General features: G+C 42.9%; 1 protein-coding gene across 1 annotated transcript; it reads left to right on the top strand.

The window, feature by feature from the left end:
- The first annotated feature begins 4,653 nt into the window (after nt 1–4,653).
- LOC106584548 (dihydrolipoyl dehydrogenase, mitochondrial) lies at nt 4,654–18,259 on the top strand. The gene is made up of 14 exons (XM_014169966.3): nt 4,654–4,918; nt 7,368–7,443; nt 8,099–8,178; nt 10,597–10,665; nt 10,788–10,857; nt 11,005–11,105; nt 11,719–11,862; nt 11,969–12,070; nt 12,439–12,629; nt 15,597–15,767; nt 16,625–16,814; nt 17,081–17,218; nt 17,310–17,399; nt 17,582–18,259. The coding sequence occupies exons 1-14, from the start codon at nt 4,880–4,882 to the stop codon at nt 17,645–17,647; spliced, it is 1,527 nt and encodes a 508-aa protein (XP_014025441.1). The 5' UTR covers nt 4,654–4,879; the 3' UTR covers nt 17,648–18,259.
- The last annotated feature ends 1,709 nt before the right edge of the window (nt 18,260–19,968 follow it).

The following is a 19,968-nucleotide window of genomic DNA, read 5'->3' as shown; positions in this document are numbered from 1 at the left end:
CTTGTATAGCGAATGTATCTCCACTTAAAAATAATCGCTATGAGGCCTTCTGACAGTGACACAGAGTATAACTGAATCCATGGCAACAGAACTTCAGTCCCATTCACTGTCAACTGCCTACATTCAAACACACACAGCCACCACTGCTGGGCCCACGGCAACCTTTAAAACAGGTTCCGCCGAGTTAATCTGAGTTTGGGGAGTATTCCTGCTGTGCCCCATTCAGGCCTAGTCAGCATCCCCCTAGATAGACCATTTTCTCTGGACACACAATCAGTGAGTTTAAGCAGAAACAGAGCAGCTTGCAGCAGCAGTGACCATTCAAACTGGTTAACACGGTCTGTGATGTCAGACGGACATGGGCCAATGCTGAGTAGCCCACGGTCTGGACACCTGGAGGAATTCAAAAGGCAGCTCTTTTTTGATCTGTTACTTTTGTGACATGGTTATTCAGCAGTCAATCAAAATACCAGGCATGTGGTTTTTACAAAGGTATCTTTTGGGTTAGTGCTTGAGAAGTCTATACAAATAAACACATATGGAGGACAAACATCACTCATTGGTAATCTCATATTCTCATTCATGCATTAATTGAACGCATTCAAACTCAGCAATAATGGACAAGAGAGTGCAATCAATTTGATTCCTTTCTAAATTCACACAAACTCAACAAAAAAGCACCCCAGAATGCACACACAATATAGTAAGATGTGCGAACTCACCATTGCAGTTGCAATATAATCATGAGGAGACTATACTTGGAATACGGAGGAGGAATGGAGGGAAAAAGAGAGGCGAGGAGGTCAAAGAGAGTAAGGGAGGAAGACGGTGAGCTTGAATCAGTTGAAGATGGCAGAAAGAAAATGGAGATGGTTTGTCAAAGAAGAATGATGGGAAGTGTAAGCAGAGTGAGCCGTACGCCAATCGAGGTCTGGAGACGAAATGGAAGTAAATGAGGGTGAATTATCGGAGGTGGCAGGTGTGGTGAAGTTCTGAGCCTAAGGCTTGCACCGATGGTCATGATAAAGGTGTGTTTGACGGTATGAGTGAAATTTCTGGAGAAAGTGGACCCATGCCTTTTGGCTGATCCATACAGTATGTGGTTTCAGTGTGGAAAACAGAATTGGGTGCTGTGGAAACGGTGAAGGTAACCCGAAGTGGTCTTGTGATAATTGTTTGTGCTCCTCGCCATACGAATGGGGACAAGAGCTGTAACTTGTTTTGCTCTGAAGAAAAGGGTGCCATTGAAAGGAGTGATTACTCGGGTAGCGGTAAATGTGAAAGTGGATCAACAGAAGGGTTAGATTCCCGGTGTTTGTGATGCATGTCGTTTGGTGCGACACAGAATTATATATGCTTCAGTAAGATTGCCGTTTTAGCGTTCATAGCAATGGTTATCAACTGTAATGCAGGGATGTAAGTCACAGAAAATAGAGGTTGTGGTAGGAGCTGCAGATACGTTTTTGGGTGTACGAGATTTGACGTCAGAAGAGTTACAGGGTGTGTTGAGTGGTGGTGTTCTGTCCTTCCAGGCCGTTGGCCTGAGGTAGGACTAGATAGGTTTAAATAGTGGAATAGGTTGGTAGGTTTTTAATGAGTGTAGGGTTAGATGGATGGGTATTTGTTTATTTTTTCCATGCAAAGTGTAAGGGATTTATAACCCAGTCTAGTTGGTGGCAGTAATGTAACATTTATTGGATGCCAACCACCGTTAAACCTCATCGAAGAAGACACCATTGCATTTGACTTCAGGGTCTTCGTAGAACAGCTCTGCATTCACAACCAGTGTTGGGGAGTAGTGAACTACATGTAGTTCAACTAGTAATTCAACTACATTTTGCAGTAGCTTGGTGGTAGTTGAACTAGATTCAAATATTGGTAGTGTTTTCAGTAGTTAATTACTTTCTTGCAATGTAGCGGTGTAGCTAACTACTGGAACTACACACTACTGTTTTACCATGTAGCGGTGTAGCTAACTACTGGAACTACACACTACTGTTTTATCATGTAGCGGTGTAGCTAACTACTGGAACTACACACTACTGTTTTATCATGTAGCGGTGTAGCTAACTACTGGAACTACACACTACTGTTTTACCATGTAGTGGTGTAACTAACTACTGGAACTACACACTACTGTTTTTCCATGAAGCGGTGTAGCTAACTAAACACTACTTCTTTGGCTAAAGTAAAGTTGGTAGGAATTTCCTTTTTCAGCATCAGACCTGCATAATACGCACTTCAAACAGTTGTGTTTAATAGGCTACATTACTAATTTTGTTAACGTCTGACTCTGTTTTTGCAATTTGTACTGTATTCTATGATATTTCAGATTTACATATGATAATTGTTCACAAAGTAGTTGAGGTAGTGAACTAGTTTTTCAAAGTAACTTTAGCTACTTTAAGTTTAGCTACTTTATGCGTAGCTTAACTTCTTTCAGTGTGAAGTAATTGGTAGCTTGATAAACAACATTTTCAGAGTAGCTTCCCCGAACACTGTTCGCACATTCTACCACCAAAGCCAGGCTTACAGGAACACTGGCCACAGCCGTGGACAAATCACAAGCATATTAGAAATGTGACAGTAATAGGTTAACACACAGTTACATTGAGAACCTTCATGATTGATTGCAAAACAATGACATTTCAAGGCCTTTTGTCTAAAATACTATCTAGGATAGACAATATTCTATGCGAGGTAGCTAATATGCCTATTGCATTAACACTCTGATGTGCAAGTTACATTCATGTTTAAGACCAGTGGTGGAAAAAGTACCCAATTGTCATACCTGAGTAAAAGTATAGATACCTTAATAGAAAGTTACTCAAGTAAAAGTGAAAGTCGCCCAGTAAAATACTACTGGAATAAAAGTATTTGCTTCTAAATATACTTAAGTACCAAAAGTAAAAGTATAAATAATTTCAAATTCCTTATATCAAGCAAAGCAGATGGCACAATTGTATTGATCTTAAAATGTATGGATAGCCAGGGGTACACTCCAACACTCAGACATAATTTACAAACAATGCATTTGTGTTAAGTGAGTCTGCCAGATCAGAGGCAGTATAGATGACCAGTGTTCTCTTGATAAGTGAGTGAATTGGACCATTTTTCTGTCCTGTCCTGCTAAGCAACTCAACATGTAACGAGTACTTTTGGGTGTCAGGGAAAATGTAGAGTAAAAAGTACATTATTTTCATTAGTAATGTAGTTAAGTAAAAGTTGTCTAAAATGTCAAAAGTAAAGTACAGATACCGCCCAAAACTACTTAAGTAGTACTTTACAGCTGTTTAAGACACAAATCGGTAACTGTCCAAACACTTAAAAGACACACCCTATCCCCTCAGCCCTCAAATTAAGTGGACACTTCTGATGACGTATCATGACGTCTGACGAGTATACACTTGCAGAGCAAGGGAGGAAGGAATGATTATTAAATGGACCGCACTTGCCTGGAAATTCAATACTCATTCATCCCGAGATGATTGTTTTCAGCTACCGGTAGCTTGTGGGTGCTTTATATGCACTCCAGTCAATTATGATTGCATGTCTACTTATATTGACTATATAATTATTAATATACGCCTACTGTATGATAGCTAACAAATGAATTAGCCTGCCTAGTTGGAACATCTGAAGAAGGAAAATGTTTTATTTCTACAATTTCCAAAAGCTCACCAAACAAAAACATTTACTTTTATGAGACGTGTTTGTGCCATCATGTGCATTAGTAGCACAATTTCTAACCTGTTTACATTCGTTTTTACTTACACTTGTATGTTGACTTTTCCATTGATGTTGTCTTTAAGTTTTGGCGGACTTTTCTTAGCGGATATACAATCGTCGCATTTTTTTTTTCACCTTTATTTAACCAGGTAGGCTAGTTGAGAACAAGTTCTCATTCACAACTGCGACCTTTCCAAAGCAGTGCGACACAAACAACAACACAGAGTTACACATGGAATAAACAAACATACAGTCAATAATACAGTAGAAAAAAAGTCTATATACAGTATGTGCAAATGAGGTAGGATAAGGGAGATAAGGCAATAAATAGGCCATAGTTGCGAAATAATTACAATATAGCAATTAAACACTGGAGTGATAGATGTGTGCAAGTAGAGATACTGGGGTGCAAAGGAGCAAAATAAATAACAGTATGGAGATGAGGTAGTTGGATGGGCTATTTACGGATAGGCTATGTACAGGTGAAGTGATGGTAAAGCTGCTCTGACAGCTGGTGCTTAAAGTTAGTGAGGGAGATATGAGTCTCCAGCTTCAGTGATTTTTACAGTTCGTTCCAGTCATTGGCAGCAGAGAACTGGAAGGAAAGGCCGCCAAAGGAGGAATTGGCTTTTGGGGTGACCCGTGAATTACGGGAGTTTCAGGCCCCGTAGTGAACATAATTGGAGACTCGCAAACTCGACTAAAACGATGGCTGAGGGGCTCACGTTGCAAACTTCTCTTGCTTGGCTAGTCATTTGCACCGGCCCCCAAGATGGTGACGGGGATTCCCCCAAGGGCATAAGGTGAGGGTAAGTGAACGAGGGTGTGTCTTTTATTTGTTTTAACAGCAGCCTGGCTAATTTATTTTTTCTTCTGTGATATAATGGCGGCCGCTAACCAACGTTACAGCTGCATCCCGCCACCTACTGTGCTGGAGTGTGTAGTCAATCACAGTTTACAACATTTCTAAATCCTCCTACCTAACTCGGTACTATTTTAGTTTTTAAGGGTGAAATATTTCTATAACGCTTGTTTGGACGACCGGCAGTTTTTGCGTTTCCTGGATTGTTACTGCGCAAGCGCAATTTCGTGAGTCCTTGGATGATCCGCCTGCTGTAGGTTACGCAGCCTGTAAAGGGACACCGACAAAATGCAGAGCTGGAATCAAGTATATCGCACTCTGGCAACGGTAAGGAAAAAATAATGACATGCCAATTAGTAGTTCAAGTTGTCCGAAATAAATATAACTAAAAGCGACAACTTGTAGAGTTACTTTGGTAGTTTTTCAACGTGATTTATGGAGTCCAGGCCTTGCTAGCTAAACCCCTCCATTACTTCATTAGCTAGCTAGCCAGCCTATCTTTAGGAGTACTAGAACTCTAAATTGGCTAGCAGTGTTAGCTAGTTCGCTCTTTCTAGCCCGCCCAAACGAGCCTTGGTGTGTTGCTTATTAGGTTTAAATTGCTTTCATAATCTAATGTCATTACGAAATCATACATTTCCAATCAAGCTAACGTTACTGTAACGTTAACTAGTTAGCTACCTAAGTACCATTAACCAACAAGCATCCCATCGTGAATGTCAAGTTGACATAATGCCCGACTGGCTGTCAAGCTCGCGGGCTTGTTTGTCTGTGGATGTAAAGAACACCATCTTGCCCTCTGCTTTGACTGCATCCAATGGTACATCAGTGACTCAAACTGCGCATTCAACCTGATTTGTAAAGTTATTTGATTCATTATATAGCTATTCAAATTAGATTTGAGCACTGTTGTTGGCAAACGAACGCAGTACATTCAGCTACTGTTGAAGTCGGAAGTTTGCACGCACCTTAGCCAAATACATTTAACCTCCGTTTTTCACAATCCTGACATTTTAAGCCTAGTAAAAATTCCCTGTCTTATGTCAGTTAGGATCACCACTTTTTAAGAATGTGAAATGTCAGAATAATAGTAGTGATTTATTTCAGCTTGTATTTCTTTCATCACATTCCCAGTGGGTCAGAAGTTTACATACACTCAATTAGTACTTGGGTCAAACGTTTCTGAATTTTGTCCCATTCCTCCTGACACAGCTGATGTAACTGAGTCAGGTTTGAAGGCCTCCTTGCTCGCACATGCTTCTTCAGTTCTGCCCACAAATGTTCTATAGGGTTGAGGTCAGGGCTTTGTAATGGCCACTCCAATACCTTGACTTTGTTGTCCTTAAGCCATTTTGCCACAACTTTGGAAGTATGCTTGGGGTCATTGTCCATTTGGAAGACCCATTTGTGACCAAGCTTTAACTTCCTGACTGATGTCTTTTGATGTTGCTTCAATATATCCCCATCATTTTCCTGCCTCATGATGCCATCTATTTTGTGAAGTGCACCAGTCTGTCCTGTAGCAAAGTACCCCCACAACATGATGTTGCCAGCCCTGTGCTTCACGGTTGGGATGGTGTTCTTCGGCTTGCACGCGTCCCCCTTTTTCCTCCAAACATAACGATGGTCATTATGACCAAACAGTTCTATTTTGTTTCATCAGACCAGATGATATTTCTCCAAAAAGTACAATCTTTGTCCCCATGTGCAGCTGCAAAAAAAGCCAGACTACGGTTATGGTGGTTTTGGAGCAGTGGCTTCTTCCATGCTGAGTGGCCTTTCAGGTTATGTTGAGATAGGACTCGTTTTACTGTGGATAAAGATACTTTTGTACCTGTTTCCTCCAGCATCTTCACAAGGTCCTTTGCTGTTCTAGGATTGATTTGAACTTTTTGCACCAAAGTACGTTCATCTCTAGGAGACAGAACGCATCTCCTTCCTAAGCGGAATGACAGCTGCGTGGTCCCATGGTGCTTATACTTGTGTACTATTGTTTGTACAGATGAACGTGGTACTTTCAGACGTTTGGAAATTGCTAACAAGGATGAACCAGACTTGTGGAGGTCTACAATTTTTTTTTTCTGAGGTCTTGACTGATTTCTTTTGATTTTCCCATGATGTCAAGCGAAGAGGCACTGAGTTTGAAAGTAGGCCTTGAAATACATCCACAGGTACACCTCCAATTGACTCAAATTATGTCAAATTATGTCAATTAGCCTATCAGAAGATTCTAAAGCCATGACACAATTTTCTGGAATTTTCCAAGCTGTTTAAGGCACTGTCAACTTAGTGAATGTAAACTTCTGACCCACTGGAATTGTGATGCAGTGAAATAATCTGTAAACAATTTTTGGAAAAATTACTTGTCATGCACAAAGTAGATGTCCTAACCAACTTGCCAAAACTATAGTTTAACAAGAAATGTGTGGAGTGGTTGAAAAGTGAGTTTTAATGACTCCAACCTAAGTGTATGTAAACTTCAACTGTATATATTTGAGCATTTGATCAATACTTGATTCTCACTACAGTAGCTTGTTTTCATCTTCAACAGAAAGCAAGTGTTAAAGTTAAGATTTTATTACCCATTTTCTTTACAGGAATTTCTCATTCTAGAGCAGAGTTAGAAAAAAATTAAAATGTTATACTGACAACACGACATGGATGACAACGGCAGGTCACACAGGAGAGCTATATATACCTACAGCACATGCTGACATTATAGTAAAATCTTTCTGATTGCTGATTGTGCCAATTCATCCTCTCCTATCACATACAGCGTAGCCACCAACTACCGAATAGGCTCCAGGGTGCAACTGTTCTCTCTGTCAGAACATACTCTGACAAAGCACAAAGTAAGTCATCATTTATCACTCCAATGTCTTGCCTGGAAACCTGATGTTGAATTGCATTGAATTTTACATCTGGCAGAAATGAGCATTTGAATCAGGAAAGTTTCCTCTCTCAACTTCTACAAGTTAGACTGTTGAATATAATTATATTTTAACGTACTTCACTGGTTGTCCATGTGGTTAGTCCTTTTGGCGGTAGGAATGTGAGACAATATATCCACAGGAAAGTATAATTACAACAATGTTTGAAAGCGCAGGTAGTACTTTCTGATTTCTATCACCTGAAGCACTACCTGCGCTTTCAAATGTTGATGTAATTATACTTTCCTGTAGATATATTGTCTCACATTCCTACCGCCAAAAGGACTATCCACATGGACAACCGGTAAAGTACGTTAAAATATAATTTTATTCAACATTCAGGCTTGTAGAGGTCGGGAGAGAACTTCACTGACTCAAACGCTCATTTCGCCCTGACCTAAAATTCTATGCAATTCACTGTCGGGTTTCCAGGCAATCCAATGTCCAACTAGATAATTAGCTGCACTGCACTTATCAAACTGTATGCAAACATATTCACAATGTGAATGCAATACCAGTATGTGCCTCTTTTTAACCTGTTGCCCCTCTGATAAACATGTTATTTGCTCTCCTACAGTTGATGCTGATGTCACAGTGGTGGGCTCTGGTCCTGGTGGATATGTTGCCGCAATCAAAGCAGCCCAACTTGGTTTCAAGGTAAAGCTATTTCTATCAGCATGTTAAATGTGCAACCAGAGGAAAAAGAACTCTGGACCACCTATACTCCACACATAAAGATGCATACAAAGCTTTCCCTCGTCCTCCTTTTGACAAATCTGACCATAATTCTATCCTCCTGATTCCTGCTTACAAGCAAAAGTTAAAGCAGGAAGCACCAGTGATGAGATCAATAAAGAAGTGGTCAGATGAAGCAGATGCTAAGCTACTGGACTGTTTTGCTAGCATAGACTGGTATATGTTCCAGCATTCCTCCGATGGCATTGAAGGAGTACACCACATTAGTCATTGTCTTCATCAATAAGTTCATCGACGATGTCGTCCCCACAGTGACCGTACGTACATACCCCAACCAGAAGCCATGGATTACAGGCAACATCCGAACTGAGCTAAAGGCTAGAGCTGCCTCTTTCAAGGAGCTGGACTCTATCACGGAAGCTTATAAGAAATCCCTCTATTCCCTCCGACGAACCATCAATCAGGCAAATCGTCAATACAGGACTAAGATTGTATCATACTACGCCGGCTCTTACGCTCGTCGTCTGTGGCAGGGCTTGCAAACCATTAGACTAGAAAGGGAAGCACAGCCGAAAGATGCCCAGTGGTACGAACATACCAGACGAGCTAAACTACTTCTGTGCTCGCTTCGAGGCAAATAACACTGAAACATGCATGAGAGCACCAGCTGTTCCGGATTACGGGGATCACGCTCTCCGCAGCCGACGTGAGTAAGACCTTTAAACAGGTCAACATTCACAAGAACGCAGGGCCAGATGGATTACCAGGACGTGTACTAAGATCATGCGCTGGCCAACTAGCAAGTGTCTTCACTGACATTTTCAACCTCTACCTGTGAGTCTGTAATACCAACATCTTTTAAGCAGTCTACCATAGTGCCTGTGCCCAAGAACACTAAGGTAATCTGCCTAAATGACTAGCGAACCGTAGCACTCACGTCTGTAGCCATGAAGTGCTTTGAAAGGCTGGTCATGGCTCACATCAACACCATCATCCCAGAAACCCTAGACCCACTCCAATTTGCATACCGCCCCAACAGATCCACAGATGATGCAGCCTCTATTGGACTCCACACTGCCCTTTCCCACCTGGACAAAAGGAACACCTATGTGAGAATGCTATTCATTGACTACAACTCAGCGTTCAACACCATAGTGCCTTCAAAGCTCATCAATAAGCTTAGGACCCTGGGACTAAATACCTCCCTCTGCAACTGGATCCTGGACTTCCTGACGGGCCACCCCCAGGTGGTAAGGGTAGGTAACAACACATCCGCCATGCTGATCCTCAACACAGGGGCCTCTCGGGTGCGTGCTCAGTCCCCTCCTGTACTCCCTGTTCACTCATGATTGCACGGCCAGGCACGACTTCAACACCATCATTACATTTGCCAATGACACAACAGTGGTAGGCCTGATCAACAACGAGACAGCCTATAGGGAGGAGGTCAGAAACCTGCACGTGTGGTGCCACAACAAACTCTCCCTCAACATGATCAAGCACACCAAGACCGTCGTGAAGAGGGCACTACAAAGCCTATTCCCCTTCAGAAGACTGAAAAGATTTTGGCATTGGTCCTCAGATCCTCAGAAGGTTCTACAGCTGCACCATCGAGAGCATCCTGACTGGTTGCATCACTGCCTGGTATGGCAACTGCTCGGCTTCCAACCGCAAGGCACTACAAAGGGTAGTGCGAACGGCCCAGTACATCACTGGGGCCAAGCTTTCTCCCATCCAGGACCTCTATACCAGGCGGTGTCAGAGGAAGGCCTTAAAAATTGTCAAAGACACCAGCCACCCTAGTCATAGACTGTTCTCTCTGCTACCACACAGCAAGCGGTGCTGGAGCGCCAAGTCTAGTTCCAAGAGGCTTCTAAACAGCTCTAAGACTCCTGAACATCTAGTCAAAAGACTACCCAGACTATTTGCATTGCCCCCCCCCCCCCCCCCCTTTACACCACTGCTACTCTCTGTTGTCATCTATGCATAGTCACTTTAATAACTCTACTTACATGTACATACTACCTCAAATAACCGGTGCCCCGTACATTGACTCTGTATCGGTACCTCCCTGTGTATAGCCTTGCTATTGTTATTTTACTGCTGCTCTTTAATTACTTGTTACTTTTATCTTATTCTTATCCATATTTTTTTTTAAACTGCATTGTTGGCTAGGGGCTCGTAAGTAAGCATTTCAGTAAGGTCTACACCTGTTGTATTCGGCGTATGTGACAAATACAATTTGGTTTTAACTAGGCTAACCATTCATTCTGATCACTATGGAGTGAACGAAGCGCAAGGAGTAAATTTAGGCTCATGCCTATTTAATAGTGATGCCCATCTTGTGAGAATTGTTAAACTACGTTTTCTACTTTCCAGACTGTGTGTGTGGAAAAGAATCCCACCCTAGGCGGGACCTGTTTGAATGTCGGCTGTATCCCTTCAAAGGTAAACATTGTCAATCAGGAGTTTATATAGCTTTCACTGGGTGTTAATGTGCAACACTGCACAACTTCATCTGTGAGTTGAGGATGAATGTAGAACGTCTGTTTTCTCCTGTCACGTTCTAGGCCCTGCTGAACAACTCCTACCTGTACCACCAGGCCAATGGCAAGGATTTTGAAAGCAGGGGCATTGAAAGTAAGCGTTAACATCGGCTAGACTCAAGCAGTGGTCACCACCAGCCCTGGGCCTAGAGAACTGAACGGTGTGCAGGCTTTTGTTGAGTTTTTAGGGATGCCAGTTATGAACTTTACTTGACCCTATGTCTCTCTCTGTCTGTGCCAGTCTCGGGGATCACATTGAACCTGGAGAAGATGATGTCACAGAAGAGCGGGGCAGTCAAAGCACTGACAGGAGGCATTGCACATTTATTCAAACAGAACAAGGTGAGGCCTTACCTACAGTCAGTCCCTCCCTACTTACATTGTTAATGATAGACCTAGTTCACAAATTAGACAAATTTAGCTCACTTTTTGGATAATTGTCAACTAATATAGGGATCCTGCCAGTCAGCATCAGATTAGTTAGTCAGTATGGTATTAGTATGGGTCAGACAGTGTTGCATTAGCTCATGCAAAACAATGGGAGTGGTAGAACCTGTTAGCGTGCTCCAAATAGCATGCTGAAATCAACTCCATTTCAAGTTCAACCCACGTTCTATCCTTTTATAACCACCAAAACCCCTGACAGCAAGAGTATGACTAAGCTCCTTCAGCTTTGCGTCAAGAGATTTCGCCTCAGCGGGATAAGCTTGAAACAGAGGACAGTCAAAACTGCTATCTTCTTTGAATGGACACTACCTTCTATGGGTATTACATTGTCAATGGACTTGTCCTTTGTCTTAAACCCACTTGTAATTTGAATCCATCAGTTTGATACCAAAGCAGGCTGTTTTGATGCTTCCCTCTGTATTTTTTGTGTTACAGGGTCAGTAGTGAACTTGACCCCGTCTTTAATTGATGATGTAACTGATGATGTAATGTGGCGGTTTCTCCTCAGGTGACGCACGTGAACGGCAATGGGAAGATCACGGGCAAGAACCAGGTGACGGCCACGGCCGAGGACGGCAGCATGCAGGTCATCAACAGCAAGAACATCCTCATTGCCACTGGCTCCGAGGTCACGCCCTTTCCGGGGATCGAGGTTCGTTACTGTACTCTTTAGTAGTAGTTTGTAGCAGGCGACCAGATGTTAGGACACGGCTTTGCCAAGGACAACTAACTCTCCTAACCCCCTGTGCTGCTGTCAGGTTGATGAGGACACGGTGGTGTCCTCCACGGGAGCACTGGACCTGAAGAAGGTGCCTGAGCATCTCATAGTCATCGGAGCCGGAGTCATCGGGGTGGAGCTGGTGAGGGACCACACACACACACACACACACACACACACACACACACACAGGATTACAGCATGGTCTGTAAAGAGTAAGTGTCCATACAATAATTGCTTTATTTGTCCATTTGCACTGATGTACTTAAGTGTTTTGCTGTCTCAGTACCCAACACTGACACTCATCACAGGCTGCGGCAGAGCAACGCCCCTGGAGCACTTAGAGGTAGTGTCTTACTCAAGGGCACAACGGCGGTAGGTAGTATACAGGGATATTGAAGCCAGTAACCCTCCAGCTGCCAGATCACTCTGTGCAGATTTCCCCACAGGCATCTCTTAGGGAATATCCAGGGTCCAGTCTAACATCCTGTTTGGCCTCCTGTTCACCAGGGGTCAGTGTGGCAGCGTCTGGGCTCCAAGGTGACAGCGGTGGAGTTCCTGGGCCATGTGGGCGGCTTGGGCATCGACATGGAGATCTCCAAGAACTTCCAACGCATCCTTCAGAAGCAAGGCATAAAGTTCAAGCTGGGCACCAAAGTCATGGGCGCCACCAAGAGGCCCGACGGCCAGATCGACGTGGCGTGAGTTCCATCCCCCAGTGGAGTGTGTGTGTGTGTGTGTGTGTGTGTGTGTGTGTGTGTGTGTGTGTGTGTGTGGATTTGAATGAACTAAGTCACTGAAATGAATGTGCTTGCAAGTTTCTGGTTAAACATTAGGTCATACTAAAGGGCCGACCCCATTTAGTCGACAGTTCCATTGTTTGGTCAATAGGCTGTTGGCTGACCAAGATTATTCTTTTTTTGTTGAGCAGTGGCAAATATATTTTAAACAATTATGGCACACAAGACACCTGTCTGAGTGGACTAATCCATTATGGAGGCCGCAGGGATGGCACAACAGTATCACCAGTAGTAGATTTACCATAATTTCTTATCTACAATGCTTGTTGGTTACAGTAAATTTTGTTAATGCATTCAATATATTATTAATAAAGCCTTACCATTGTCATTGTAAGACTGAACATGTTGTTTGCAGAGCTCATAACCTAGGCTAAAAGTTTTTGTTTATTTAATTCCATTTACGAGTTGTCAATTTATTCATTGACAGGAGCGCACCAAACAAAAGACAATCTTGAGTAAGGACACGCAGTGATTACTCATATAGAAGTAGGACTAGTCTACCTGGCCTGCGCACAAATGTAGTCCTATAAATGTGCCCATTTGGGGATCTGATACTATTTCTGACTGTCTCAACATCACTGTGGAGCTTCTCAAAGAAAGTTTTTCTTCGCCTCAAACAGCAAGTAAACAGTCTTTTTACATCCATTGAGAATGACAATAGTTCCTCAATGAAGCCTATTTGAATAATCTTTCTAGCTTGCTCTCCCTTTTCGATTACCACTCAGCCTGAAGAGGGAAACAAATGACAAATGTTGTGCTCTGATCTGTTGGAAACGTCATAAAATAGGCCTATCTGATTACTTCTTATCCCTTGCACAAAATAGCCTACAGCTGTGTCTGTCAATGTGATTTGTAGGATATTTTTATCAGAATATTTTCTGGCTGCAATGTTTTTATGTTGGCTTTGTAGGCTATTGTTACATATTGGCAATAGAAGGTACTTAAACATTTGTTTCATTTAGAATTTTGATTAACCACATGACATTGATTTTGAGATATGAAGACTTTATAAATGAAATTGTTCCACGAAAATGTGCATATGAATATCATAACTGGCATGCAGATCATTAGAAATGGTAGGATAACTTGGCATTCTAAATGGAAAAGGTTGCCAACCACTGGTGTAGCCTATTACCGGCAACTTCAGGCGCTTAGCAGCGGAATCTGCAAAGGCAGGCAGGTTGGGAACAGGTTTTTTTTCTTCTGGTTAGGTTGTTGAGCTCTGGCTTTAGTAATTTGTGTCTTCATTTTTAATCGCAGTGCTTAAAGCATCAGACAAGCTCAGTAGCCTACATATAGTTGATTGTATTCAAACATAGTGTGTGTGTATATATACATACACACAGTTGACGTTTACATACACCTTAGCCAAATACATTTAAACTCCCTGTCTTAGGTCAGTTAGGATCACCACTTTATTTTAAGAATGTAAAATGTCAGAATAATAGTGATTTTATTTCTTAAATCACATTCCCAGTGGGTCAGAAGTTTACATACACTCAATTAGTATTTGGTAGCATTGCCTTTCAATTGTTTAACTTAGGTCAAATGTTTCGAGAAGCCTTCCACAATAAGTTGGGTGAATTTTGGCCCATTCCACCTGACAGAGCTGGTGTAACTGAGTCGGGTTTGTAGGCCTTGCTCTCACATGCTTTTTCAGTTCTGCCCACAAATTGTCTATAGGATTGAGGTCAGGGCTTTGTGATGGCCACTCAAATACCTTGACTTTGTTGTCCTTAAGCCATTTTGCCACAACTTTGGAAGTAAGCTTGGGGTCATTGTCCATTTGGAAGACCATTTGCAACCAAGCTTTAACTTCCTGACTGATGTCTTGAGATGTTGCTTCAATACAGTGAGTGGGGGGAAAGTATTTGATCCCCTGCTGATTTTGTACGTTTGCCCACTGACAAAGAAATGATCAGTCTATAATTTTAATGGTAGGTATATTTGAACAGTGAGAGACAGAATAACAAGAAAAAAATCCAGAAAAACACATGTCAAAAATGTTATAAAATGATTTGCATTTTAATTTTTGTTGTTATTCTATCTCTCACTGTTCAAATAAACCTACCATTGAAATTATAGACTGATCCTTTCTTTGTCAGTGGGCAAACGTACAAATTCAGCAGGGGATCAAATACTTTTTTCCCCCCACTGTACATTCATCTCTAGGAGACAGAAGGCGTCTCCTTCAGGAGCGATATGACGGCTGCGTAGTCCCATGGTGTTTATACTTGCGTACTATTGTTTGTACAGATGAACGTGGTACCTTCAGGCATTTGGAAATTGTTCCCAAGGATGAACCAGACTTGTGGAGGTCAACAACAAAAAAATATCTGCGGTCTTGTCTGATTTCTTTTGATTTTCCCATGATGTCAAGCAAAGAGGCACTGAGTTTGAAGGTAGGCCTTGAAATACATCCACAGGTACACCTCCAATTGACGTCAATTAGCCTATCAGAAGCCTCTAATTTTCCAAGCTGTTTAAAGGCGCAGTCAACTTAGTATATGTAACTTTCTGACCCACTGGAATTGTGATACAGTGAAATAATCTGTCTGTAAAAAATTGTTGGAAAAATGACTTGTGTCATGCACAAAGTAGATGTCCTAACCGACTTGCCAAAACTATAGTTTAACAAGAAATTTGTGGGGTGGTTGAAATACACTTAGGTTGGAGTCATTAAAAATTGTAGGTAAACTTCCGACTTCAGGTGTGTGTGTGTGTGTGTGTGTGTGTGTGTGTGTATAACATTTCAACCAATTGATTGGTTGAAAGAACAAACGACTCCTGTCAACCAAGATAATTTTTTTCAGGGACATCCCTAATGACCAAGCACTAACCAAACCTAACCGTGTGTGTTGTCTCCAGTGTGGAGGCGGCAGCCGGCGGGAAGAACGAGACTCTGACGTGTGACGTGCTGCTGGTGTGCATCGGCAGACGGCCCTTCACCAGGAACCTGGGCCTGGATACCGTGGGCCTGGAGCTGGACAACAGGGGACGCATACCAGTCAACAACCGCTTCCAGACCAAAGTACCCAGGTAGACCTAAATTAGCACTACACACCTCAGTAATATACAGCATCCTCCAAGATGGAGGGGTGTGGTGGGAGTTTGTCTATGTAATATACACTGAGTGTACAAAACATTAGGATCACTTTCCTAATATTGAGTTGCACCCCATTTTGCCCTCAGAACAGCTTTCAATTAGTCGGGGCATAGGCTCTACAAGGTGTCAACCGTTCCACAGTGATGCTGCCCCATGTTGACTCCAATACTTCCCACAGTTGTGTCAAGTTAGGGCTCCCGAGTGGCGCAGTGGTCTAAGGCACTGCATCTCAGTGCAGTCCCTGGTTCGAATCCAGGCTGCATCACATCCGGCTGTGATTGAGAGTCCTATAGGGCGGCGTGCACAATTGGCCCGGTGTCAGCCGTCATTGTAAATAAGAATGGGTTCTTAACTGACTTGCCTAGTTAGAGGTTTAAAAAAAAAAAAGTCTGGATACACACTGGAAACTGTTGCATGTGAAAAACCCAGCAGCGTTGCAGTTCTTGACATAAACCAGTGCGCCTGGCACCTACTACCATACCCCAGTCAAAGGCACTTAAATATTTTGGCTTGCCCATTCACCCTCTGAATGGCACACAATCCATGTCTCAAGGCTTAAAAATTCTTCTTTAACTTGTCTCCTCCCCTTCATCTACACTGATTTGAAGTGGATCAAGTGACATCAATAAGGGATCATAGCTTTCACCTGGTCAGTCTGTCACGGAAAGAGACATTCCTAATGTTTTGTACACTGTTCAATGCCTGCTTTTTCAATATACACCTACTACTCCAACCGCCTCTCACCAAGATCTCTTTCAAAAAGGACTAAACGTTCTCTTTCCTTTCTAAGTATCTATGCCATTGGTGACGTGATCGCCGGGCCCATGCTGGCACACAAGGCGGAGGACGAGGGCATCATCTGCGTGGAAGGCATGGCCGGGGGCGCCGTGCACATCGACTACAACTGTGTCCCCTCTGTAGTCTACACACACCCCGAGGTGGCATGGGTGGGGAAGACGGAGGAGCAGCTCAAAGAGGAGGTGATGCACACAACACCAACCCCACCACATAAACACTAATAATTTTGACCAAATTAAGTAGTGGACATGGCTTTTTATATATAATGATAAATTACTTCTTTGGATTTCAGCTGCTAAAATGTTGCTACATTGAAATCCCTGCAGGTGTAAGAGTTAGCCACAGGGTGGCGATATACCTTCCCCAAATTTGTTGACCTCCTAAAGGAGACAAAGTATTGCACATGTCGTATCAACACTGAAACGTGACAGTAAACTCTATTTCCCAGGGCATCCCATACAAGGTGGGTAAGTTCCCGTTTGCCGCCAACAGCCGAGCCAAAACCAACGCAGACACCGATGGCCTGGTGAAGATCCTCGGCCACAAGGAGACCGACCGGATATTGGGCGCTCACATCCTGGGCTCTGTGAGTCACGCCACATCAGGCTCCTTAGCAGAGAGAATTTGGGCTATAACGTATAGAGTTGTACGCTAACTATGGTGACCCTTGTGTTTAGGGGGCAGGAGAGATAATCAACGAGGCGGCGCTCGCCATGGAGTACGGCGCGTCCTGCGAGGACGTTGCCAGAGTTTGCCACGCACATCCCGTGAGTTACACACTGTCATATCGTAGCAGTTCAACCATGTCATTCAAATGCACACGCATCCACATTTTGTGGAACCATACCACCCAACTGTCAGAAGATAACAGTCAATCTAACCTTTTCTCCCACCTACCCCCTCTCTTCACCCATCTACCCCTCTCTTCTCCCATCTACCCCTCTTCCAGACTGTGTCCGAGGCCTTCAGAGAAGCTAACCTTGCAGCCTCCTTCGGGAAAGCTATCAACTTTTAACTGTCTTTGCCCGCACAGCTATGTACATAACCGTTTTGTCCACAACGTCCCCAACCCAGAATTGTCTGTCTACAATCAACGCACACATAATGTACCGTGACACCCTCAGGGGGATACTCTATATACATAAAGACAAATTGTGTACTACATTTTAATATGGTATATAAATGTTCTCAATAAAGGGGATTTGGGTGGTTAAAAACAGACGGGAGAATAGTCTTGACTTTCTACTTGGAATGGTTCGCTGCTATATAAATGACTCACAGGATATCTAGCATTTTCCCAACACCACTTTCTTAGTGCAGTGCTCAGATGTATATTATTCATAGTTTCAGAGAATGGTCATGGGTTGGCTGGACTACTGCTGTATTTACCAATAAGAGATAAGCCTTGACTCAAGTTTTTCTTTTCTTTTTTTTTTAAAGACTGAAGCATAACGAAACAGCTTTTCAAAAGAAGGCAGTTGGAAAGGCCCAAGCAGCAACTGGCTTGTATGAATTGCAATACTTGAATTTAAATATGGCTGTGCAGTGTCATTATGTGTGTGTGTACAATTTTGCTCAATTCTGACCTCTGCAAAAAAAATAAATGCAGTAATGATTCAGAACTCTAGAGATGTGTGACGCATTGGTGCGGTGTTTTCCTGTGTTCAGTGCAACAAAAGAGGGATCTTAATCGGAGTGAAAGGGTTTAATCTGTCATGAGGACTTTTTTTGTATGGAGAGTCAATGAGTGTCGAATTTGGTCGCTACATGAGGCTTATTAGATTGAATATAAGTTTCAGGTTGTTACAAATGCATTGGAATAAGTGGAATTTCTGAAACTTGGGGAAAACTATTTTATTGGAGTTGTGCCTGTTCACACGCGTATCTGCCTTCTCATTGGCTAGAATGGTCAAACCTGAGGGGTATCCTAAAAAGCAAGCTACACTGAACAAAAATATAAATGCAGCAATTTACAGTTACCCAGGAATTTTGAAAACTGTCAGTTTCTGGTGTGACCACCATTTCCATCATGCAGCACAATCATCTCCTTTGCATAGTTGTTCAGGCAGTTGATTGTGGAATGTTGTCCCACTCCTCTTCAATGGCTGTGCGAAGTTGCTTGATATTGCCGGGAAATGGAACACGCCCGTTGATCCAGAGCATCCCAAACTTGCTCAATGGGTGACATCTGTGTATGCAGGCCATGGAAGAACTGGAACATTTTCAGCTTCCAGGAATTGTGTACAGATCCTTGTGATATGGGGCTGTGCATTATCATGCTGAGACATGATGGTGGCGGATGAATGGCACGACAATGGGCCTCTGGATCTCGTCACATTCAAATTGCCATCAATAAAGTGTAATTGTGTCCGTAGCTTATGCCTGCCCATACCATAACCCCGCCATGGGGCACTCTGTTCACAACGTTGACATCAGCAATCCGCTCGCTCCCACAACTGCAATCTGCCCGGTACAGTTGAAACAGATTCATCTGTGAAGAGCACACTTTTCCAGTGTGCCAGTGGCCATCGAAGGTGAGCATTTGCCCACTAAAGTCAGTTACGACGCCAAACGGCAGTCAGGACGACGAGCATACAGATGAGCTTCCCTGAGACGGTTTCTGATAGTTTGTGCAGAAATTCTTTGGTTGTACAAACCCAGTTTTGTCTGGGTGGCTGGTCTCAGATGATCCCACAGGTGAAGAAGCTGGATGTGGAGGTCCTAGGCTGGCATGGTTACAAGTGGTCTGCAGTTGAGGCCGGTTGGACGCACTGGCAAATTCTCTAAAACGACGGCTTATGGTAGAGAAAAGAACATTCATTGCTCTGGTGGACATTCTGGCATTCAACATCCCAATTGCATGCTCCCTCAACTTGTGGCGTTGTGCGAGAACTGCGCATTTTAGTGTCCCCAGTGTAATGATCATGCTGTTTAATCAGCTTCTTGATATACCACACCGGTCAGGTGGATGGATTATCTTGGCAAATGCTCACTAAAAGAGAAATAAGCTTTTTGTGCATATGAAACTAACACTTTACAAGTATTTCGCTACATATGCTAAATATGTGACCAATAAAACTAGATTTGATGTGTTACGTTTTAAAAATGTTGTTCAGTATAGATCTACTCAGGGTTTCTAAAGCGAACCAGCTTCAGTTTGCTTCACATTCCAGCTTCTCTGCCTGCTGCTAACTCTAGCAGGCTTTTAACCGCACGTGCGTGTCGCACATGGTTAGTTGGAAGTAGGCGGTAGACTGATTTTATGATTTTTCAACGCCGATACCGACTTTATTGGAGGACCAAAAAAAAGCCAATACTGATCAATCAGCCATTTTT

The sequence above is a fragment of the Salmo salar genome, chromosome 23, assembly GCF_965601325.2.
Source record: "Salmo salar chromosome 23, fSalSal1, whole genome shotgun sequence".
In the NCBI taxonomy this organism is placed as follows: domain Eukaryota; kingdom Metazoa; phylum Chordata; class Actinopteri; order Salmoniformes; family Salmonidae; genus Salmo; species Salmo salar.
Note: the sequence above shows the minus strand (reverse complement) of the source record. Positions and strands in the feature narration are given on the sequence as shown.

Bases quoted from the DNA above. Each gene is read 5' to 3' on its own strand.
- LOC106584548 (XM_014169966.3), top strand. From the start codon at position 4,880: ATGCAGAGCTGGAATCAAGTATATCGCACTCTGGCAACG. The intron at 10,858-11,004 runs GTAAGCGTTAAC...TGTCTGTGCCAG, and splicing joins TGAAAGCAGGGGCATTGAAA to TCTCGGGGATCACATTGAAC. The intron at 16,815-17,080 runs GTGATGCACACA...TCTATTTCCCAG, and splicing joins AGGAGCAGCTCAAAGAGGAG to GGCATCCCATACAAGGTGGG.